Source organism: Electrona antarctica (assembly GCF_951216825.1).
Source record: "Electrona antarctica genome assembly, chromosome: 16".
Taxonomy (NCBI): Eukaryota; Metazoa; Chordata; class Actinopteri; order Myctophiformes; family Myctophidae; genus Electrona; species Electrona antarctica.
The window spans coordinates 9363957-9388585 of NC_136797.1; the positions used below are offsets into that span (position 1 = coordinate 9363957).

Below are 24629 nucleotides of genomic sequence, written 5' to 3' on the forward strand. Positions count from 1 at the left end.
TACAGTGTGTGGTGGGAGGGGAGCATTGTGCCCACTGTCCCACCACACACTACAGTGTGTGGGGGAAGGGGAGCATTGTGCCCACTGTCCCACCACACACTACAGTGTGTGGTGGGAGGGGAGCATTGTGCCCACTGTCCCCCCACACACTACAGTGTGTGGGGGGAGGGCAGCATTGTGCCCACTGTCCCACCACACACTACAGTGTTTGGGGGGAGGGCAGCATTGTGCCCACTGTCCCCCCACACACTACAGTGTGTGGGAGGGGAGCATTGTGCCCACTGTCCCACCACACACTACAGTGTGTGGGGGGAGGGGAGCATTGTGCCCACTGTCCCACCACACACTACAGTGTGTGGGAGGGGAGCATTGTGCCCACTGTCCCACCACACACTACAGTGTGTGGGAGGGGAGCATTGTGCCCACTGTCCCACCACACACTACAGTGTGTGGGGGGAGGGGAGCATTGTGCCCACTGTCCCACCACACACTACAGTGTGTGGGAGGGGAGCATTGTGCCCACTGTCCCACCACATACTACAGTGTGTGGTGGGAGGGGAGCATTGTGCCCACTGTCCCACCACATACTACAGTGTGTGGGGGGAGGGGAGCATTGTGCCCACTGTCCCACCACACACTACAGTGTGTGGGAGGGGAGCATTGTGCCCACTGTCCCACCACTACAGTGTGTGGGGGGAGGGCAGCATTGTGCCCACTGTCCCACCACACACTACAGTGTGTGGGGGGAGGGGAGCATTGTGCCCACTGTCCCACCACACACTACAGTGTGTGGGGGGAGGGCAGCATTGTGCCCACTGTCCCACCACACACTACAGTGTGTGGGGGAAGGGGAGCATTGTGCCCACTGTCCCACCACACACTACAGTGTGTGGGGGGAGGGGAGCATTGTGCCCACTGTCCCACCACACACTACAGTGTGTGGTGGGAGGGGAGCATTGTGCCCACTGTCCCCCCACACACTACAGTGTGTGGGGGAAGGGGAGCATTGTGCCCACTGTCCCACCACACACTACAGTGTGTGGGGGGAGGGGAGCATTGTGCCCACTGTCCCACCACACACTACAGTGTGTGGTGGGAGGGGAGCATTGTGCCCACTGTCCCCCCACACACTACAGTGTGTGGGGGAAGGGGAGCATTGTGCCCACTGTCCCCCCACATACTACAGTGTGTGGTGGGAGGGGAGCATTGTGCCCACTGTCCCACCACACACTACAGTGTGTGGGGGGAGGGGAGCATTGTGCCCACTGTCCCACCACACACTACAGTGTGTGGTGGGAGGGGAGCATTGTGCCCACTGTCCCCCCACACACTACAGTGTGTGGGGGGAGGGCAGCATTGTGCCCACTGTCCCACCACACACTACAGTGTGTGGGGGAAGGGCAGCATTGTGCCCACTGTCCCACCACACACTACAGTGTGTGGGGGAAGGGGAGCATTGTGCCCACTGTCCCACCACACACTACAGTGTGTGGGGGGAGGGCAGCATTGTGCCCACTGTCCCACCACACACTACAGTGTGTGGGGGAAGGGCAGCATTGTGCCCACTGTCCCACCACACACTACAGTGTGTGGGGGGAGGGCAGCATTGTGCCCACTGTCCCCCCACACACTACAGTGTGCGGGGGCAGGGCAGCATTGTGCCCACTGTCCCACCACACACTACAGTGTGTGGGGGGAGGGGAGCATTGTGCCCACTGTCCCCCCACACACTACAGTGTGTGGGGGGAGGGCAGCATTGTGCCCACTGTCCCACCACACACTACAGTGTGTGGGGGGAGGGCAGCATTGTGCCCACTGTCCCCCCACACACTACAGTGTGTGGGGGGAGGGCAGCATTGTGCCCACTGTGCCACCACACACTACAGTGTGTGGGGGGAGGGCAGCATTGTGCCCACTGTCCCACCACACACTACAGTGTGTGGGGGGAGGGGAGCATTGTGCCCACTGTCCCACCACACACTACAGTGTGTGGGGGGAGGGGAGCATTGTGCCCACTGTCCCACCACACACTACAGTGTGTGGGGGGAGGGCAGCATTGTGCCCACTGTCCCACCACACACTACAGTGTGTGGGGGGAGGGCAGCATTGTGCCCACTGTCCCACCACACACTACAGTGTGTGGGAGGGGGGGGCGAGCATTGTGCCCACTGTCCCACCACACACCACTACAGTGTGTGGGGGGAGGGCAGCATTGCGCCCACTGTCCCACCACACACTACAGTGTGTGGTGGGAGGGGAGCATTGTGCCCACTGTCCCACCACACACTACAGTGTGTGGGGGGAGGGCAGCATTGTGCCCACTGTCCCACCACACACTACAGTGTGTGGGGGGAGGGCAGCATTGCGCCCACTGTCCCACCACACACTACAGTGTGTGGTGGGAGGGGAGCATTGCGCCCACTGTCCCATCACACACTACAGTGTGTGGGGGGAGGGCAGCATTGTGCCCACTGTCCCCCCACACACTACAGTGTGCGGGGGCAGGGCAGCATTGTGCCCACTGTCCCACCACACACTACAGTGTGTGGGGGGAGGGGAGCATTGTGCCCACTGTCCCCCCACACACTACAGTGTGTGGGGGGAGGGCAGCATTGTGCCCACTGTCCCACCACACACTACAGTGTGTGGGGGGAGGGCAGCATTGTGCCCACTGTCCCCCCACACACTACAGTGTGTGGGGGGAGGGCAGCATTGTGCCCACTGTCCCACCACACACTACAGTGTGTGGGGGGAGGGCAGCATTGTGCCCACTGTCCCACCACACACTACAGTGTGTGGGGGGAGGGCAGCATTGTGCCCACTGTCCCACCACACACTACAGTGTGTGGGGGGAGGGCAGCATTGTGCCCACTGTCCCACCACACACTACAGTGTGTGGGGGGAGGGCAGCATTGTGCCCACTGTCCCACCACACACTACAGTGTGTGGGGAAAGGGGAGCATTGTGCCCACTGTCCCACCACACACCACTACAGTGTGTGGGGGAAGGGCAGCATTGTGCCCACTGTCCCACCACACACCACTACAGTGTGTGGGGGAAGGGCAGCATTGTTCCCACTGTCCCACCACACACCACTACAGTGTGTGGGGGTAGGGCAGCATCGTGCCCACTGTCCCACCACACACTACAGTGTGTGGGGGGAGGGCAGCATTGTACCCACTGTCCCACCACAGACTACAGTGTGTGGGGGGAAGGGCAGCATTGTGCCCACTGTCCCACCACAGACTACAGTGTGTGGGGGGAAGGGCAGCATTGTGCCCACTGTCCCACCACAGACTACAGTGTGTGGGGGAAGGGCAGCATTGTGCCCACTGTCGCACCACACACCACTACAGTGTGTGGGGGAAGGGCAGCATTGTGCCCACTGTCCCACCACACACTACAGTGTGTGGGGGGAGGGCAGCATTGTGCCCACTGTCCCACCACACACTACAGTGTGTGGGGGAAGGGGAGCATCGTGCCCACTGTCCCACCACACACTACAGTGTGTGGGGGAAGGGCAGCATTGTGCCCACTGTCCCACCACACACTACAGTGTGTGGGGGAGGGGCAGCACTGCGCCCACTGTCCCACCACACACTACAGTGTGTGGTGGAGGGGCAGCATTGTGCCCACTGTCCCACCACACACCACTACAGTGTGTGGGGGAGGGGCAGCATTGTGCCCACTGTCCCACCACACACTACAGTGTGTGGGGGAGGGGCAGCACTGCGCCCACTGTCCCACCACACACTACAGTGTGTGGGGGAAGGGCAGCATTGTGCCCACTGTCCCACCACACACTACAGTGTGTGGGGGAGGGGCAGCATTGTGCCCACTGTCCCACCACACACCACTACAGTGTGTGGGGGAGGGGCAGCATTGTGCCCACTGTCCCACCACACACTACAGTGTGTGGGGGAGGGGCAGCACTGCGCCCACTGTCCCACCACACGCTACAGTGTGTGGGGGAAGGGCAGCATTGTGCCCACTGTCCCACCACACACTACAGTGTGTGGGGGAGGGGCAGCATTGTGCCCACTGTCCCACCACACACTACAGTGTGTGGGGGAGGGGCAGCATTGTGCCCACTGTCCCACCACACACTACAGTGTGTGGGGGAGGGGCAGCACTGCGCCCACTGTCCCACCACACACCACTACAATGTGTGGGGGAAGGGCAGCATTGTGCCCACTGTCCCACCACTACAGTGTGTGGGGGAAGGGCAGCATTGTGCCCACTGTCCCACCACACACTACAGTGTGTGGGGGAGGGGCAGCATTGTGCCCACTGTCCCACCACACACTACAGTGTGTGGGGGAAGGGCAGCATTGTGCCCACTGTCCCACCACACACTACAGTGTGTGGGGGGAGGGCAGCATTGTGCCCACTGTCCCCCCACACACTACAGTGTGTGGGGGTAGGGCAGCATTGTGCCCACTGTCCCACCACACACTACAGTGTGTGGGGGTAGGGCAGCATTGTGCCCACTGTCCCACCACACACCACTACAGTGTGTGGGGGGAGGGCAGCATTGTGCCCACTGTCCCACCACACACTACAGTGTGTGGGGGTAGGGCAGCATTGCGCCCACTGTCCCACCACACACTACAGTGTGCGGGGGCAGGGGAGCATTGTGCCCACTGTCCCACCAAACACTACAGTGTGTGGGGGGAGGGCAGCATTGTGCCCACTGTCCCACCACACACTACAGTGTGTGGGGGGAGGAGAGCATTGTGCCCACTGGGGAGGGCAGCATTGTGCCCACTGTCCCACCACATACTACAGTGTGTGGGGGAAGGGGAGCATTGTGCCCACTGTCCCACCACACACCACTACAGTGTGTGGGGGAAGGGCAGCATTGTGCCCACTGGGGAGGGCAGCATTGTGCCCACTGTCCCACCACATACTACAGTGTGTGGGGGAAGGGGAGCATTGTGCCCACTGTCCCACCACACACCACTACAGTGTGTGGGGGAAGGGGACACCAGCAGCCTGTCCCCATTCCTGTCTTTGTACCAGTGACAGGGCACATTCCTGGACCTAAGAGACCCCCATACCCCACTTTCACCTAAAACTAGTGCCCCTACAAAGACATTGGAAGCACTTACATTGGGACCCCCAGGGGAGGGGGTTCCAAAAATGTGTTAATACTTAATAGAGCATCAAAATAACTTTGGCTAATGTAACCTTGTACTGTAGTACTAGGGTAGGTACCCTCACAAAAAACATGCAGTAATCCTGGTCTCTAAACTACCTCCCCCTGGCCAGCCGGGGCACCTGATGGAGGGGAAAGGAACTGGTCGGAATAACGTGTTCCTTCCACGCGCTACGTCCGGCCGGGGAATCTCTCCCCTGTCAAGTGAAAAGAAGCGGCTTGGACTCCTCATGCATAGAAGGAAGCATGAGGACAGTCCGCTGCCCTCCCCGGGTTGGCAGAGGAAGTGTAGCGCACAGGATTAGATAATTGACACTGGGTGAAAAAATGGGTTGCAAAATCGTGGGATACAAATTATATATAAAAAAAAAAACTTGTACTTTTAGATTTTAGAAGAAAAACAATGCACTTGAAACAACACAAATCTTGCATGGAGGGTACATGACATAAAATATTTTCAGATGCGAGTCTATGGCCGAATACATGAGAGCCATATAATGCTTAGCTGGGAGTCGGGGGGGGGGGTCCCCAGAACCATGGCAGTCAATCAGTACCTGGTAAGAAGGACTTGAGCTCCTCACACACATCATCATCTTCATCCAGGGACAGGACTAGATGCTCTTCAAACACCTATACAGTATGGATTGTATAGAACAGGAGCAGTGGTGTGTTATTTAAAAGACTAAGACTGAATCCAAAATATTGTGAAAATATTAACACTGATGGCCTGATGTCAGCTGAGTATTAACCACTCATTTATTCACCTGTGATAATCTGTCCATTATACGTTCTCTCCACATTTTGTGAATGAAGACTCATTTTGTAACTTCATCATTAATCACAATGTTTTTGTTCAAGGGTTGGATTGGGGTAAGTCCCTGCGACATACTAGCGTCATGTCCAGGGGGTGTACTTGTACATCAAGCTGCCTCACGCTACAGAAACAGGAGATAGGCTCCTGCCCTATGGGCCTCATGGCTCGGCAAGGCTAATACTTACTTACTTTTGTTCATTGGGGTTTGGCCTTATAGATGGAAATGTGGCTTTTTTACTGTGTGTTTCCTTAACGTTTTAGACATGTATGTCATGTAGCCTGTAACAAAATACATGTAAACGTTTCAAAATAATACTGAATTTTTTTAGAGCTTGTGGCCCTTGGACTTAGGGAATTTTGCCGAGTGGCCCCTGAGCCATCTTACGTTGAGTAGCTTTTCAGGGGGGGGAAAGGGACCTGCCTTCAAACGGAGCCAACATAGTTATTGTTTGGTCACAAGCTCTAGTTAATACTTTTCATTGGCTCAATATTTCATTGGTTCCAAGCAGTGTTGTTTTTGGCAGCAAATTTAGATTTTAGTTTTAGTCATAGTCTCTTGAATAGTTTATTTAGTTTCAGTCACATTTTAGTCACCTGGAATGTTTTAGTGTCTAGTTTTAGTCAAGTAAATATCATAAGATTTTAGTGGTTTTTTTACTACTTTCCATTGGTTCAATATTTTCGAAACAACACACAGACGTAAAGGGTGTTCAATAGCACTGATTTATGGAGAAAAATCAAAAATGGAGTTATGAGGTTTCCTCCGGACAGCAACGATATGATAGATTGAGAGGCCAGGCTTGACGGAAGATTGCTTATTGAGGGATATTAAGATGAAATAAGCATATATGGCTCAACAGACACATGCAGGAGGCTTCTCAAAAGGTTCTAGAACTTTGGGAGAGGTCACGTCGACGCCACAGAAATAACTGGGTAGGCCTTAGGGCCGTCTAATCGAAATTATTTGTAAGACAATTAACCGTCAACTTACATTTGTAATCGTGACAGGCCGAGTAGGCCTATTTAATGTTTGGGTTTTGGGGTGTTAGGGGCAGCTTTTTCCTACTTGCTCTGCACGTGTACCTTCATGTGTCTTGTGTCTCTGCACGTGTACCTTCATGTCTCTTGTGTCTCTGCACGTGTACCTTCATGTCTCTTGTGTCTCTGCACGTGTACCTTCATGTGTCTTGTGTCTCTGCACGTGTACCTTCATGTCTCTTGTGTCTCTGCACGTGTACCTTCATGTCTCTTGTGTCTCTGCACGTGTACCTTCATGTGTCTTGTGTCTCTGCACGTGTACCTTCATGTCTCTTGTGTCTCTGCACGTGTACCTTCATGTGTCTTGTGTCTCTGCACGTGTACCTTCATGTGTCTTGTGTCTCTGCACGTGTACCTTCATGTCTCTTGTGTCTCTGCACATGTACCTTCATGTGTCTTGTGTCTCTGCACGTGTACCTTCATGTCTCTTGTGTCTCTGCACGTGTACCTTCATGTGTCTTGTGTCTCTGCACGTGTACCTTCATGTCTCTTGTGTCGCTTCAATAAAAACAGGCAGCCCACAGTAAATGTCCTGTGGAAAGGACATTTATTGTGTGCTCACTGAGAGCTCGTTCTTTCATTTTCATGACATTGTTGAGCCGTTCGCCTGGAAAGGAGTCAGCTGAGGTGGTTCGGGCATCTGGTTAGGATGCCTCTCGGGCGCCTCCCTAGGGAGGTCCTCGACGCACGTCCCACTGGGAGGAGACCCCGGGGCAGACCAAGGCGCAGTTGGAGGAAATACATTGACTCACTGGCCTTGGAACGTCTCGGAATCCCCCAGGAGGAAGTCACTAATGTTGCTCTGGAGAGGGAAGTCTGGAGCACTGTGGCCCTTGGACTTAGGGAATTTTGCCGAGTGGCCCCTGAGCCATCTTACGTTGAGTAGCTTTTCAGGGGGGGAAAAGGGACCTGCCTTCAAACGGAGCCAACATAGTTATTGTTTGGTCACAAGCTCTAGTTAATACTTTTCATTGGCTCAATATTTCATTGGTTCCAAGCAGTGTTGTTTTTGGCAGCAAATTTAGATTTTAGTTTTAGTCATAGTCTCTTGAATAGTTTATTTAGTTTCAGTCACATTTTAGTCACCTGGAATGTTTTAGTGTCTAGTTTTAGTCAAGTAAATATCATAAGATTTTAGTGGTTTTTTTACTACTTTCCATTGGTTCAATATTTTCGAAACAACACACAGACGTAAAGGGTGTTCAATAGCACTGATTTATGGAGAAAAATCAAAAATGGAGTTATGAGGTTTCCTCCGGACAGCAACGATATGATAGATTGAGAGGCCAGGCTTGACGGAAGATTGCTTATTGAGGGATATTAAGATGAAATAAGCATATATGGCTCAACAGACACATGCAGGAGGCTTCTCAAAAGGTTCTAGAACTTTGGGAGAGGTCACGTCGACGCCACAGAAATAACTGGGTAGGCCTTAGGGCCGTCTAATCGAAATTATTTGTAAGACAATTAACCGTCAACTTACATTTGTAATCGTGACAGGCCGAGTAGGCCTATTTAATGTTTGGGTTTTGGGGTGTTAGGGGCAGCTTTTTCCTACTTGCTCTGCACGTGTACCTTCATGTGTCTTGTGTCTCTGCACGTGTACCTTCATGTCTCTTGTGTCTCTGCACGTGTACCTTCATGTCTCTTGTGTCTCTGCACGTGTACCTTCATGTGTCTTGTGTCTCTGCACGTGTACCTTCATGTCTCTTGTGTCTCTGCACGTGTACCTTCATGTCTCTTGTGTCTCTGCACGTGTACCTTCATGTGTCTTGTGTCTCTGCACGTGTACCTTCATGTCTCTTGTGTCTCTGCACGTGTACCTTCATGTGTCTTGTGTCTCTGCACGTGTACCTTCATGTGTCTTGTGTCTCTGCACGTGTACCTTCATGTCTCTTGTGTCTCTGCACATGTACCTTCATGTGTCTTGTGTCTCTGCACGTGTACCTTCATGTCTCTTGTGTCTCTGCACGTGTACCTTCATGTGTCTTGTGTCTCTGCACGTGTACCTTCATGTCTCTTGTGTCGCTTCAATAAAAACAGGCAGCCCACAGTAAATGTCCTGTGGAAAGGACATTTATTGTGTGCTCACTGAGAGCTCGTTCTTTCATTTTCATGACATTGTTGAGCCGTTCGCCTGGAAAGGAGTCAGCTGAGGTGGTTCGGGCATCTGGTTAGGATGCCTCTCGGGCGCCTCCCTAGGGAGGTCCTCGACGCACGTCCCACTGGGAGGAGACCCCGGGGCAGACCAAGGCGCAGTTGGAGGAAATACATTGACTCACTGGCCTTGGAACGTCTCGGAATCCCCCAGGAGGAAGTCACTAATGTTGCTCTGGAGAGGGAAGTCTGGAGCACTGTGGCCCTTGGACTTAGGGAATTTTGCCGAGTGGCCCCTGAGCCATCTTACGTTGAGTAGCTTTTCAGGGGGGGAAAGGGACCTGCCTTCAAACGGAGCCAACATAGTTATTGTTTGGTCACAAGCTCTAGTTAATACTTTTCATTGGCTCAATATTTCATTGGTTCCAAGCAGTGTTGTTTTTGGCAGCAAATTTAGATTTTAGTTTTAGTCATAGTCTCTTGAATAGTTTATTTAGTTTCAGTCACATTTTAGTCACCTGGAATGTTTTAGTGTCTAGTTTTAGTCAAGTAAATATCATAAGATTTTAGTGGTTTTTTTACTACTTTCCATTGGTTCAATATTTTCGAAACAACACACAGACGTAAAGGGTGTTCAATAGCACTGATTTATGGAGAAAAATCAAAAATGGAGTTATGAGGTTTCCTCCGGACAGCAACGATATGATAGATTGAGAGGCCAGGCTTGACGGAAGATTGCTTATTGAGGGATATTAAGATGAAATAAGCATATATGGCTCAACAGACACATGCAGGAGGCTTCTCAAAAGGTTCTAGAATTTTGGGAGAGGTCACGTCGACGCCACACAGAAATAACTGGGTAGGCCTTAGGGCCGTCTAATCGCAATTATTTGTAAGACAATTAACCTGTCGACTTACATTTGTAATCGTGACAGGCCGAGTAGGCCTATTTAATGTTTGGGTTTTGGGGTGTTATAGGGGCAGCTTTTTCCTACTTGCTCTGCACGTGTAACCTGACTCCGCCAGATGGGGCAGCAGAGAGTACACTGGGTTCCCCCCTCCTGCTCCCATCTGGGAACTCTCTAGCGGCAGCTAGAGGCGGGATCAAGGCATACACATTGCTGCCTTGATCCCGCCTCTAGCTGCCACTGATTGGCCAGGCCGTTTTGTGACCGGAGCATCTAGTCTGCCTGAGAGTTCCCAGATGGGAGCAGGAGGGGGGAACCCAGTGTACTCTCTGCTGCCCCATCTGGCGGAGTCAGGTTACTGCACGTGTACCTTCATGTATCTTGTGTCGCTTCAATAAAAACAGGCAGCACACAGTAAATGTCCTGTGGAAAGGACATTTACTGTGTGCTCACTGAGAGCTCCTTCTCTCATTATCATGATATTGTTGAGCCGTTGAGCCTGACGAAGGCCCCTGAGGCCCGAAACGTATTTTTGTCCGCTCTATTATTTTGGGAGCTTTTAAAAACGGTGTGCGGATCTCCTCTCTCCTCTCGTAGTTATTTGTTTGGATCTTGCACCCGTTGCAATTTGTGGATGTGCGTGCACCTCTTGACCATCGTTGAGCCGTCCGTGCACCTTGAGGCTTTGATTTAGTCTGGAGTGTTTCGCGAGTGTTCTGCATGGCTTTCTTTCTCTTACGTCAATTAAGTTACATCTATTAATACTGCCAGAGTAACTGTTTGTGTGTCTGAGTCTGTTTCCAGGCTCCCAGTGAACATTCTGGTCCCCAAGGACCATGTGTTCAGCAGCAGCAACCATCATCCGTACAGACATGTACAGATTAGAATAATGTTGTTTTTTGTCCAGAACACTCACGTTGTCCACCAGGTCAGGCTCTTCCACACGCAGCTCCTTGCTGAGATCTACAAGGAATCGAAAAAGAAAACACAGATTACATTAATTAATTCACTAATTCATCTTGGCATCCCTGTTTTTTGGCATGTCATTATTAGGTCGAAATGTTCCAACATTGAAAAAGAATGAATACGAAAAAAACATTAGAAGAACATTTCCACGACTGCAGCCAAATATCTATCAACTTAGGGGTCCGTGACATGAAAACGTTTTTTCTACTGATTTAGATTAGTAGAATCAGCCTTAGGTCTTAACACAATCAGCGCCGGGATTTATTTCAAAATAACACGAAAAATCGTGAATATTAAAAAATGTTTGAATATATATTATTTCACAGTGAACGTTTTTAACTCATATCTTTGCTTCTGGGGGGGGGGGGGGGGGGGGGTCCCTGGAACAACATTCACACAGGCGTCCGCGGCCAAATCCAGATAATTCTGGGGGTCCACTGACACAGAAACATAGGTTTTTCAGAAAACTGTTTTGAAAAACTGGATCTAGAAGAAATGTTTTTGTAGAATCGACCTCAGGCCTAAATGGGTTAAAGTGACCAAAGTGGCATAATGATTAGGTTGTTCTCAGGATGAGGTGGTACAGACACACCCCCTGCATGCTGGGGTCAATGGCTAGACCTGACATCTCTATGGTTACCGCATAGGCAGTCATTAGTGGTCAGATAAGATACAGGTGTGTGGTGTGTGCATGTGTGTGCATGTGTGTATGTGTAGGTGTGAGCGGCTTTTACAAAAGCTCCAACACAGAAATATTGAAATGGGACTCCATATTAGTTACATTTCGCTGGATATAATGCTAATACATTGCAATCCACTTCTTCCCTCTCTGATGAAGAGTGTGGATTCAGGCTCTTGTTTTTCCACAGACTTCTGCTCAGCCATCAGCAGGGTTTCATTCACTTCCCGTGGTGTAGAGAGTGTTTGGTTCAGGTGCTTCGGGGGGGGGTTCATGGTTTCTGCTGAGCTCTCAGTAAAGATTTTCTTGACCAGTCAGTGAATCATTAGCCCAGGGCGGGACAGGGTTTGTACTCAACTTAAATTTGAACGTTTTATTCAGCATAGTAGGATAGTGCATAGTATTCGTTTTCTCAAACTGAAGTAGATCTGTTATTTTTGCTATTTTACAATCTCACAGAAATACGTAAACATACGGAAGTGCATTTCCGTACATACACGACTAGAAAACCCAAACACCTGTACATAGGACACTGAAATCCTCCCCCATAGACAATGACGGAGGGGTGCTGTCTCTACCGAACTTGAGCCACGGGAGACACCAGTAGCCGTGTCGAGCGTTGCGAAGTTCGGTAGAGCCGACGCAGCCCCGTCCGAGTTGTAACTCGATATGGACAGAATAATAGTTAATAATGTCAACACCGAACTCACCCAGCCGCGGTGAAATAACACTTCCGTAGTAGTGAAAGCCACGCCTCCGTCACAGTCAAAACAGTAGTCGTGTCATACGTATGTACGGATTTTGGGGGTTTTCTAGTCGTATATGTACGGAATTGCAATTCCATACATGTTTACGTATTTCTGTGAGATCAGGCAGTTACAAATACATTTAAAGTATAATTATGTTCTGACTCAGTTCTGGGTTCCCAGGATTAGCACCACCTCCTGAGATGGACCCAGATTAGGTTCTGAGAACCTCAGGTGGGGGTTAGGTGTCCTGCTGGGGGACACTTCAACACATTAAGAGGTCTGAAATCGTACCCGGGACCTCCCTATAGGCTGACTAAACACTCAGCCATGGCCGCCTCAAGAAGCTTAAGTTCTTGTGGTTGAAAAGAGCATGTATTTTCACACAGTGCCTGTAGATCACAACAGGTTCTCAAACGGTGTACCTTGCGTCATGACATACGCTTTGACCTTTGGCCCTCGACCTGTCCGGTTTGGTTACGCCCGAGAGGACTTTCCTCCCTCCTGAATAGCTGAGTGATCTTGAAGGCACTCAAGTTACCGGGACATGCTAAGGCTCCGCAACATGAAATGAAATGAAATGAAATGAAATCTATATTTACCCAGGGTATCTGGGCTAAGCTCAAGAACTTGTTTCCAGCCAGGCCCTGCTCATAGAACACATTTCATCGTAGTGGTTGATGCCTTGTTCAAGGGCATTTCAGCGGTGGTAATTTTAACGTGTCGGACGGCTGATTCGAACTGGGAACCTTCCGGTATCTAGACCGCGCCGCTATCCGTTCGGCCACCGCTGCCACAGCGCTAACAGTGAAAAAAGAGGGACTGCTCTGTGTCTCAGTTATGTAGTACCGTGTACTGGATTAAGGGGGAAAAAAAATCCCTGGCACTGAAAATGTTTGCATGGAAAACAAGTCCTGATGTGTGATTTATAACACAGTGTGACAGGAGCGCCCCACACTAGCGCCGTTTCCTAAACAATTAGATGATGATGTTTTTTTTTAATAATCGTTCCTGCTGTTCTACATAGGCTATACTGCCAATGAAGAAATCACAGATTGAGGCTTTAACCTCTGCTTTTATGAATATATATATATATATATATATAAAACACTTTAAATATTTTTTTAAAAGGTTAAAAAAGAAATGCAGATGTACAAGCTTGCAACGCGGCACATTGCTATTTTTTTGAGAATCACTGTATGCCAATGTTAAAAAAAAAAAATCAAAGATTTCTGAAAAATGTATGCATCTAAAATCTTTAAAGATTGCTCTCCTGGTTTTAATGGGTTAACCGTTGACAGATTTCTCACATCCTGTGCAGTGACGTTGTTCTCAGTCACCTGGAGAAGAGTTGCTCTTCTGTTTTTCTTCACACATCACACTAACACGCCAGCATCACCACCGTCATCACATGTGTGCTTTCAACCACAGTGTCTGAATCTATTTGCTGATGTCTGTTTCCCATAACAGAAGTCACTTTAGGCACGGTTCCTACTGAGACACAGGTCAGTTGAGCGTGAGTGAGTGACTGAAACTCAAGCATTATAGTCACTTAGATCTCTTCTCTTGCCATCTTCACTTTTCAATTTTTTGTAAATCCAACGTTTGAAAATGTGTTACGTTTTGTTTTAAAAACCTTAGTTTAGTTTAAAAAAGGGTAGGCAAAATAAGCCTCTTATACACCTTTTCGGTGCCACTAACAGTGAAATAAACTAAATGTACCGGTATGTCTGCTCTTTTAAATGGACAAAAATAAAATGTACTACTACTACTACTACTTCATCCAAAATTGAGGGCAACTGCATGGGCTTGTTAATCATTTTTTAAACATGTCACAGAGCATGTATTGTAGCACAGTAGGACGTTAAAAGTTCCCTGCAGCTTTTTCGGATTCTTTGAAAGTTTTTCCTGCCGTCTGCAAGGACATTAAACTGTTTAATTGTATCGTGCGGTACAGTTGTATTTGTATATAAGCATTTTGCATTCATTATGTTTCTCCACTACTATTTGTACAGTATGTGTAACACATGGTTGAATCCAAATGCTCCAACGGGAAATCAAATGGACCACAACATGAACCAGGTTAACCCATTTTGGGGCGGGAACCCCTTTTGGTGTTTTAAACATTATGTTATAATTTAGCTATTGAAAAATAGCAGATCTACAAGCTCATAGCGCGCCACCGAGTGGCGCGCTATGAACTTGTAGGTCTGCTATTTTTGAAAAATCGTTAAAATGTGCCTCAAATCTTTCAGAAAATTGTCATGATTTAGAAAACTTTATTTTTTTATTTCGACATCATGCCTAAATGGGTTAACTAGTACATTAGCTATCATCAGCTAGTAGCTTAAATATCATAATGTTAGCAAACAATGGATGGAATCAGAAAGAGAGAAGTCAAGACAATAACTTAGTTTTTCCCTCATCGTACGTAATTACTGGACAGAATAGCTTTCTCAATAAACATTACAAGGCGAGTTAGGAGGCAATGGATGGACACAGTAAAAGTTAACACATTTAAACTTGTAACTGGACACAAATGAGCTTACCTGCATCATTAGTGTGGGTGTGGTCACTGCCTTCCATACGAGTAGGAGCCCTGGACGCTGCCATCTGGAACAAACCATTTCCATTTTGTCATTACGGTTCTATTGTAGACACAATGTTACAGTAGCAAGAAAGTCTGCCCGACATTCAGTGGCGTGCACAGATAGACACTAGGGGGTGCTAGAGCACCCCCTGCCCTTTTGGCAATGTGCCCTTTTGAACATGAAAAATGCTAGCCTATCATTGTCAGCACTGCCTCGTGTCTTGCATTTGGGTCCTTGTCGATTCCTGACAACCTGGAAGTCTTTTTCCAAATGCGGAACCTGCTTCAGTGGTTAATAATCATGGCTGTCCAACATGCAGATATAGCAGGGCCGTTAATAAACAGGTATGTTTCATTTCCTCACCCGTTTGAGGACGTTGTTGTCTTTCAGCCGGTCTCTCAGCCGTATGACACTCTCCTCAGGCCTGGACTCTGGGTCAGAAGGCAGGGTGAGGCTGAGGCAGTCAGAACCAGGCCAGAACCTCAGGGTGCTGCCGGAGCCGTCTGACCACACTTCCACACTATGGCCTATGTCTGCTGGCTCAGGGGGGCTGATGGGGGAGAATGCATGGTTTACAGCTAAATAAAAGCTCCCTCATCTGGCTGGCACTCTAACGCCATTATTCTGAAGGAATCAGTGGCACCAGAAGTGTTTAATTTGTATTGATAATAATACATTGATAATTGATCACATTACAGGATACATTCATTGAAATCCTCATACATTATCGCTAGGCTGAAAGAAGAGATCCCACTTTTCCCACTTTTTATAGAACTTATCCTCTTGTAGTCTAAGTATGAATGTTAGTTTTTCCATGACATACAGTTCCTCAGTAATGTCCATCCAATGTTCTTTCGTTGCACCAGAAGTGTTTTAAAGCACTTTCAAATATTTTAACTCTAATACACCTTCCAACAGCCATTACATTATACTAAGAAATCTAAAAGAAATACACCATAATTATGACAATTTGTACCGGGATGCTGATGTACAGTAAATTAATTATTATTTATTATCTTGTATTATCATGACATAATAAAAAAGGCGACGTACACTCCGAGCACCGTGAACAGGTCGTGTTGTCCCGTTCTCTGAGCCAGCTGGAGGGGCGTGTCTCCCTCCTCGTTGGGCAAGGTCAGTAACCTCTGACCTCCTGGTTGGTGTATCAGGAAGCGGGACAGACGGAGCAGACGCAGACGCACTGCCAGGTGGAGGACCGTTTCTCTGGGCTGGAGCCGGGACAGTGACACTACACAACACAAGACAGACAGACGGGGACAGGAGGAGACATGTGATGTAAACCACTGTCTGGTGGAGGACCGTTTCTCTGGGCTGGAGCCGGGACACTACACAACACAACACAAGACAGACAGACGGGGACAGGAGGAGACATGTGATGTAAACCACTGTCTGGTGGAGGACCGTTTCTCTGGGCTGGAGCCGGGACACTACACAACACAACACAAGACAGACAGACAGGGACAGGAGGAGACATGTGATGTAAACCACTGTCTGGTGGAGGACCGTTTCTCTGGGCTGGAGCCGGGACACAACACAACACAACACAAGACAGACAGGGACAGGAGGAGACATGTGATGTAAACCACTGTCTGGTGGAGGACCGTTTCTCTGGGCTGGAGCCGGGACACTACACAACACAACACAACACAAGACAGACAGACGGGGACAGGAGGAGACATGCGATGTAAACCAGTGGTTCTCAAAGTGGGGTCCGGGGACCCCCAGGGATCCTTGAGGGAGTTCCAGGGGGTCCCCCACTCCCCAGCCAAATGATAGATAGTTAGGAAATGGACCCTTCTGGCTGTGTAACTCAGTGTGTACAAATGGAACCAAATGAACCCGTTAGGGTTCATTTGGTTAGGGTCATTTGGTTAGGGTCATTTGGTTAGGGTCCATAGATGTTTACTGCTAGATCCGTAAAAATCTTCTATTATGGGGGTCCCTGGCATATCTTTTCAAATGGGGGTCCGCGGGCTGATAAGTGTCAATTTGGAGGGTCCTTGACATGAAAACGTTTGAGAATCACTGATGTAAACACAATAATGCAAAGTTCTGCACTAAAACCATATTTAGACCCTGTTCTTACGACAGTGTCTGGTGGCCAAAATAGCTTGTAGAGCTTGTAGATCAGCCATGTACGCCACATGACACCGCTGTGTCTTTTAGAGCTTGTAGATCGGCCATGTACGCCACATGACACCGCTGTGCCACAGCGTACAAAGTTCTGCATGTTTGCATGACAGAGGTTAGTGCTATGAATGGAATAAAGCAATGCAATGAAAACAAACAAAACCGTTACAATACTGTACAACAAACCATGTACAATTCATGGTTTGTTCTTTATCTTTATTCTTTATCTGTATTTTATTTAGATGCGTCTCAAATGTCTCTTGTGGGTCTCAAACTGATAAAAGTTTGAGAGATAAACTTTTTCCAAAAGAAAGTTGGACGTAACCTTGCCAGCTCCCATCAATCCTACAGTAGCAAAAGCTATGTTTAACACACTTTACAAGTTGTTTCTGGAGATGTACTGAGCTGTGGAACTATTATTAACTGTGAAACTATGAAGCACTTAACACGACACGTCACGACACGTTGTGACACATCGCTAGCCTGGCTAATGAGCCAGACGCAAATCAGCCGTTGGCAAAAAAAAAAGTCTGCCTGTCGATAGTGTGATATTAGTCTGGCTTCCTAGCCAGGCTAACACATCGCAATGTGTGTTTCGTTCTGCAGGGAATTGCCATAGAAGGGGGAAAAAAGGAGGGGGACAAGTATAGACACCTGGAGGACTCCGGTCAACTAAGTATTATAACGAAGAATATAAGTGGTTAATTGTAATTTATCACCCAGCTACATCACAGTGAAATCACAGAACATGTCCGTCGGAGCCTATATGAATTACAGTGTCAAATGGTTGCTATTGCTACCTATCCTTGCTGTGTATGAAGTCAAACGACACTTGTGTAAGAAGACCTTCATCAATTTCAAACCGTCATTCTATCAATGACTGACATTTGTCTGTCTGTCTGTCTGTCTGTCTGTCTGGTCCGACGTATCAACAATCCGACAGGCATTAGTCCGACACCCTACCCAAAACCCTAAACCTAACATCACAGGAAGCTACGGGGTAGTTTTAACCTACCACAGTTTAGTTTTAACCTGCCACACATGTCGGGAGCCACAGGTTAGTTTTAAACTGCCACGGTTTAGTTTTAACCTGCCACGCATGTCGGGTGAGTTTTAACCTACCAGTTTAGTTTTAACCTGCCACACATGTCGGGAGCCACAGGTTAGTTTTAAACTGCCACGGTTTAGTTTTAACCTGCCACGCATGTCGGGTGAGTTTTAACCTACCACTGTTTAGTTTTAACCTGCCACGCATGTCGGGAGCCACAGGTTAGTTTTAAACTGCCACGGTTTAGTTTTAACCTGCCACACATGTCGGGAGCCACAGGTTAGTTTTAAACTGCCACGGTTTAGTTTTAACCTGCCACGCATGTCGGGTGAGTTTTAACCTACCACAGTTTAGTTTTAACCTGCCACACATGTCGGGAGCCACAGGTTAGTTTTAAACTGCCACGGTTTAGTTTTAACCTGCCACGCATGTCGGGTGAGTTTTAACCTACCACAGTTTAGTTTTAACCTGCCACACATGTCGGGAGCCACAGGTTAGTTTTAAACTGCCACGGTTTAGTTTTAACCTGCCACGCATGTCGGGTGAGTTTTAACCTACCACTGTTTAGTTTTAACCTGCCACGCATGTCGGGAGCCACAGGTTAGTTTTAAACTGCCACGGTTTAGTTTTAACCTGCCACGCATGTCGGGTGAGTTTTAACCTACCACAGTTTAGTTTTAACCTGCCACACATGTCGGGAGCCACAGGTTAGTTTTAAACTGCCACGGTTTAGTTTTAACCTGCCACGCATGTCGGGTGAGTTTTAACCTACCACTGTTTAGTTTTAACCGGCCACACATGTCGGGAGCCACAGTGTTGTGAGACTAATGCCTGTCGGACTGTTAGTATGTCTAACCAGCGTAGGCACCCCACTGCCAGTAGACATTTTATTAACATGGTTTATACTTTTTGAGGGGTGCTAGCCCCTCCTATGTCCAGTTTTTGGTGTGCGTGTAAACACAAACTTTGTCCTAACACAAACATTGAAGACGAAGGTGAGGACGCAAATTCTGATTGGCCGGAATGAGATGATGTATGATGATAAGAGCGCCCCTCACTTCACACGGGTGTGAAGTCGTGATGGACGTCAATGGGATAGTGATCAGGCTGAAACCTTGCCCAAATGTTAAGTCATATGTCATAGACATGTCACAGCCGAATGACGTCATACAGTATATGATTGATGTCACAGTTTTGTCACGTGAACTCTGAGATCTATTTATTAGAACATAGGTTTGAGGTGAAAAGCGCAGCTCGAGTGTTCCGTTTAGCTGTGAAAGAGCACTGTTGGTTGGCATAATGGCAGACAGCAGGGAGAGGCAACTTCAAGACTACAGGAAGAAACTGCTTGAACACAAAGAAGTTGAAGGACGGTTAAGAGAGCTGCGTGATCAGCTCAAAGAGCAAACCAAGCATTACGACAAGTCGGAGAATCACCTGAAGGCTCTGCAAAGCGTCGGGCAGATTGTCGGAGAGGTGCTCAAACAGCTGACCGAGGAGAAGTTCATCGTCAAGGCCACGAACGGACCGCGCTACGTGGTCGGATGTCGCGTTCAGCTGGATAAGTTGCAGCTCAAGTCGGGCACCAGGGTGGCGCTGGACATGACCACCCTCACCATCATGAGGTACCTGCCCAGGGAGGTGGACCCTCTGGTCTACAACATGTCCCACGAGGACCCCGGCAGTGTCTCCTACTCCGAGATCGGAGGCCTGTCCGAGCAGATCCGCGAGCTGAGAGAGGTGATCGAGCTGCCCCTGACCAACCCCGAGCTCTTCCTCAGAGTGGGAATCGTCCCACCGAAGGGCTGCCTTCTCTACGGACCTCCGGGCACCGGGAAGACTCTCCTGGCCAGAGCCGTGGCCAGTCAGCTGGACTGCAACTTCCTCAAGGTGGTGTCCAGCTCCATCGTGGACAAGTACATCGGCGAGAGCGCGCGCCTCATCCGGGAGATGTTCAACTACGCCAGGGACCACCAGCCCTGCATCATCTTCATGGACGAGATTGACGCCATCGGCGGCCGTCGCTTCTCGGAGGGGACGTCGGCCGACAGGGAGATCCAGAGGACCCTGATGGAGCTGTTGAACCAGATGGACGGCTTCGACACCCTGCACAGGGTCAAGATGATCATGGCCACCAACAGGCCCGACACGCTGGACCCGGCGCTGCTGCGTCCCGGCAGGCTGGACCGCAAGATCCACATCGCGCTGCCCAACGAGCAGGCCTGTCTGGACATCCTGAGGATCCACGCGGGTCCGATCACCAAGCAAGGGGACATCGACTACGAAGCCGTCGTGAAAATGGCGGATGGCTTCAACGGAGCCGATCTGAGGAACGTGTGCACCGAGGCGGGGCTGTTTGCCATCCGTGTGGAACGCGAGTACGTCATACAGGAGGACTTTATGAAAGCCGTGCGCAAGGTGGCGGATTCCAAGAAACTGGAGTCAAAGTTGGACTACAAGCCATTATAAACGCTTCGGTGTCTATTCCATTTGACTTAACTATATCCCTATATTAGAGCGAACATTCAGCAAAAATAGAAGATCTGTACTAAGCTCACAACGTGTACGTGTTACGAGATATTTTCAGCGAAGAGATTTGGTGTAGAGGGAAAAAAGAGGGGGGCCAAGAATGGACCCTTTCAACTTTTCAAGGTGTGGTAAAAGTCAGACAATTTGTTACCTATTTTGAATGTCTGTGGAAAGCAACATTTGCCAACAAAGCAAAGTAAAAAAGTAATAAAGAGAAGACAAGTCTCCAGTCTGACTTTCTTGCTATGTATCCGAGATGAAAAACATTCATTACATTTGTACAACATTTATATAAAATACACTATATAAAATATACAAAATAAAATCAAGTAAAAACTCGAGCACCGTGGATTGACATGGTCCGGCTGCACATAATCTGTCTATAGCAATGGTCTATTCTTCATAACAACATAAATAATCTGTCTATACAGTCTATTCTTCATAACAACAGTCTGTTACCAAGGACAGTCTAAGAAGGACGAGACGCGAAGACCGTACGGGTGACGCCATGTTGCTTATGGTGCTCCATGGAAGGAAAGAAACATGCGCAATGGGCTATATGCAGCCAACACTTCCGCGTTCAGCTTCCTTGGTCTCAACTGCGCATGTTTCTTTCCTTCCATGGAGCACCATAAGCAACATGGCGTCGCCCGTACGGTCTTCGCGTCTCGTCCTCTTTAGACAGTCCTTGTCTGTTACGAGGAAATAACAGACTGCTCAATGTTGTGAATGATTCACCAATCAGAACGGAGCATTCAACCAAGCCGTGCGATTAATTGTATTACTTACTCGTTAAAATAAGTTCCCGATTGCAGCTTTGTAACAATCCTGTAGCACACCGTTTCTCAATGGCGCCATCAGGGGGTCCAAACAGACCCTTTATGGGTCTGTGACTCTGAGAGTGTACGAATGGATCCGTTTGTACACACACGGCAGTGGCCAAGTGGTTAGGATGCGTACTACATGGGCTCGCCTGACAGAAGATCCCTGCATTGTTCCCCTACTTGATGTCCACATTTCCCTCTCTCTCTCTCTCTTGACTGTATGTCCAAATAAAACATGGAAATGCCCCCACAAATAAAATAGAACGCCCGCATTCCAAAATTGCATCACTTTACGGTCATGTAACGTTCTCCTTCTGTGTGGATGTACTCGTGTCACAAACAACAATGTTTGAATACATTTGGCACAATACGTAGATTCGGGTGCCGGAACAAAACAGTACCTAATAGAGGTCCATGGCTTTGCATATCAAACTGTGTGGGTCCTTGTAATTCATAGACTCTATGACATATAGAGGTTTAGAATCAGTGGTGTAGCAGTTGGAGGGAGAGGCAGCCAGGCAGCCAGGCAGGCAGGCAGGCAGTGTGGGAATTAAGTTGATAGAGACTGTGGCTGGCACTGAGAAAACAACTCTGACGGCTGGAAGACTGAGCTAATCTGACTGCAGAGGAACAATGGAGGTGGTAACAGGTTGGTTGGCACACGGCAGCCTCTGGCTGGCTGGCTGACTGACTGACTGGCAGAATGACTGCCTGGCAGGCAGGCAGGCAGACAGACAGACTGACTGACTGACTGACTGACTGACTGACTGCCTGCCTGGCGGGCTGGCAGGCAGGCAGGCAGGCAGGCAGGCAGGCTGACTGACTGACTGACTGACTGACTGACTGACTGGCAGAATGACTGGCAGAATGACTGCCTGGCAGGCAGACTGACTGACTGACTGACTGCCTGGCAGACTGGCAGAATGACTGCCTGGCAGGCAGACTGACTGACTGACTGACTGCCTGCCTGGCAGACTGGCAGAATGACTGCCTGGCAGGCAGGCAGGCAGGCAGGCTGACTGACTGGCTGACTGGCAGAATGACTGCCTGGCAGGCTGGCAGGCTGGCAGGCAGGCAGGCAGGCAGGCAGGCAGGCTGACTGACTGGCTCGCTGACTGACTGACTGGCTGACTCAACACACCATGTGATGAAATAGCTGCACTTCGATGTTGGGTGGAAACCTTGTATGTCCAAAACATTACTTTTCAGGAAATGGAGAAAAAAAAACAGAACCTGTTGTGTTTAGTTATTTAGTCTCAAGCTCTTGTTAATAACTGGTTGAATATTTATAAAACCCACAGACAGACGTAAACACTTTCACTTTAACAAAAAACTAAATTAAAATAGCCAAAACAATTGCCAATCTGTTACTGTTGTGCAACACTAGTAGTGTTGGCCAAGTAGTTCATTCCGTTCATTGATGGAAAAAAACTTGAAATATGAAAATACGAGGAGTCTACCCGACAGCAACGATATCAAATCCCTGGCTTCCTGGATTAACACAATAACTGGAAAAGCATGTTTATAGTGAGCTACGGTTTATCTTGAGCCAAGCCTTGTGAAATATCATAATAATACAACAATTATAATAGCTTGAATTTATATGGCGCCTTTCATGAACTCCAAGGACACTTTAACTTCAAAAGACAATGGACAACCGACAAAAAAAACAACTAAGAGAATACAGTAGCTGTCCTTTCAAGGCAACCTTCTTCTTAAGACCCATTTTGACTTGAGATCAGATTCTAAAAATGTCGTTCTTCGATTTTTATAAAATAGCAGACCTACAAGCTCGTAGCGCGCCACTCGGTGCCGTGCTATGAGCTTGTAGATCTGCTATTTTCCAATAGCTAAAGCATAACATAATAATAACACCAAAAGGGGTTCCCGCCCAAAATGGGTCAAGACCCGAGGCCAATTCTACAAAATGCGGCCAATTACATATAATCTTTGGGGTCCTTGACATGAAATATTGAGAACCACTGATGCAATATGCAAAATCAATTCCTGTAATTAGTTTGTTTACAGTGAGTCTAGTTATTATAGATGCTTGTTACCAGTAATCTCAGAAAACAACAATATCAATTATGCAATTAGGGTTAAGATTAATGAATGTAGTGGTTGACAGTTGGCTCCATAGTAATAATAAAAAAGGCACTAGAATCTGTTATTCTTCTGGGAAACCCTCTTTGCTCCAGAGAAAATTGTCATGATTTAGAAGACATTTTTAAAATTTCGACATCAGGCCTAAATGAACTGTCTAATGTCTGGCTTCCACACTGAAGGCTCTCTCCCCAAAGGTTCTCAACCGGTGGGTCGGGACCCCCAGTTGGGCAATTAGTCGGGCAATTACTATAGTCTTTTCACACTAATTAAGGCGATTAATTTCAAGGATCCCCAGGTTGATAGGGCATTAGGTCACGGATCCCAGTAAAATCCTCATCAGAGTGTTTTAACTCTTGATAGCGTACAAATGGAACCAAATGGACCTGTAAGGGTCCATTTGGTTCCATTTGTACAGAGGTACAGCTCCATATGGGTCCATTAACTCCATTTGATTACCAACTATTCTCCCAACATCTCATCATTTCTGAAATGGGACTCTGAACAATTTACAATTTACAATTTAGGCATTTAGCAGACGCTCTTAATCCAGAGCGACTTACAATAAGCAAGAACAAAAAGCATGGGAATACATCACATATGTAAAAAAGCATTTATCGCGAAACATGCGTAAGCTAAGAACGTGACTAGAACATATCTATATAATGACACTATACATATAAACTATAACTAGAACATATCTATATAATGACACTATACATATAAACTACACATATATGCTATACTATGCTGTACATATATACTATGAAGTGCTATGACTACTATACACTATATACTATGAAGTGCTATGACTACATACAATGCACTTATTGTGCTGTCTACATGACATGCTATAAGTCTGTTTCAAATGCTATATAAGTCTAAGAAGTGCTGTCTAAGGGGGGTAGGGTAAGTGCTATGGGCCATGATGGAGTCTGAAAAGGTGGGTTTTCAGACTACGGCGGAAGATCGGGAGT

The 24629-nt window shown here is 48.2% G+C and overlaps 2 protein-coding genes across 2 annotated transcripts in view; one reads left to right on the top strand and one right to left on the bottom strand.

Moving 5' to 3' along the window:
• Nucleotides 1-24629, bottom strand: part of arhgef28a (Rho guanine nucleotide exchange factor (GEF) 28a) — a 115907-nt gene that overhangs the window by 63632 nt on the left and 27646 nt on the right. The window contains exons 6-10 of the mRNA XM_079525339.1: nt 16051-16246; nt 15361-15547; nt 14956-15019; nt 10932-10978; nt 5713-5788 (exon numbers count right to left, since the gene is read on the bottom strand). Coding sequence (XP_079381465.1) covers nt 5713-5788; nt 10932-10978; nt 14956-15019; nt 15361-15547; nt 16051-16246 — 570 coding nt within the window. The remainder of the gene's footprint in view (nt 1-5712; nt 5789-10931; nt 10979-14955; nt 15020-15360; nt 15548-16050; nt 16247-24629) is intronic.
• Nucleotides 19496-20665, top strand: LOC306940188 (26S proteasome regulatory subunit 10B-like; the record flags this gene model as incomplete). The annotated part of the gene is made up of 1 exon (XM_079525196.1): nt 19496-20665. One exon carries the CDS (start codon nt 19496-19498, stop codon nt 20663-20665), a length of 1170 nt encoding a protein of 389 aa, XP_079381322.1.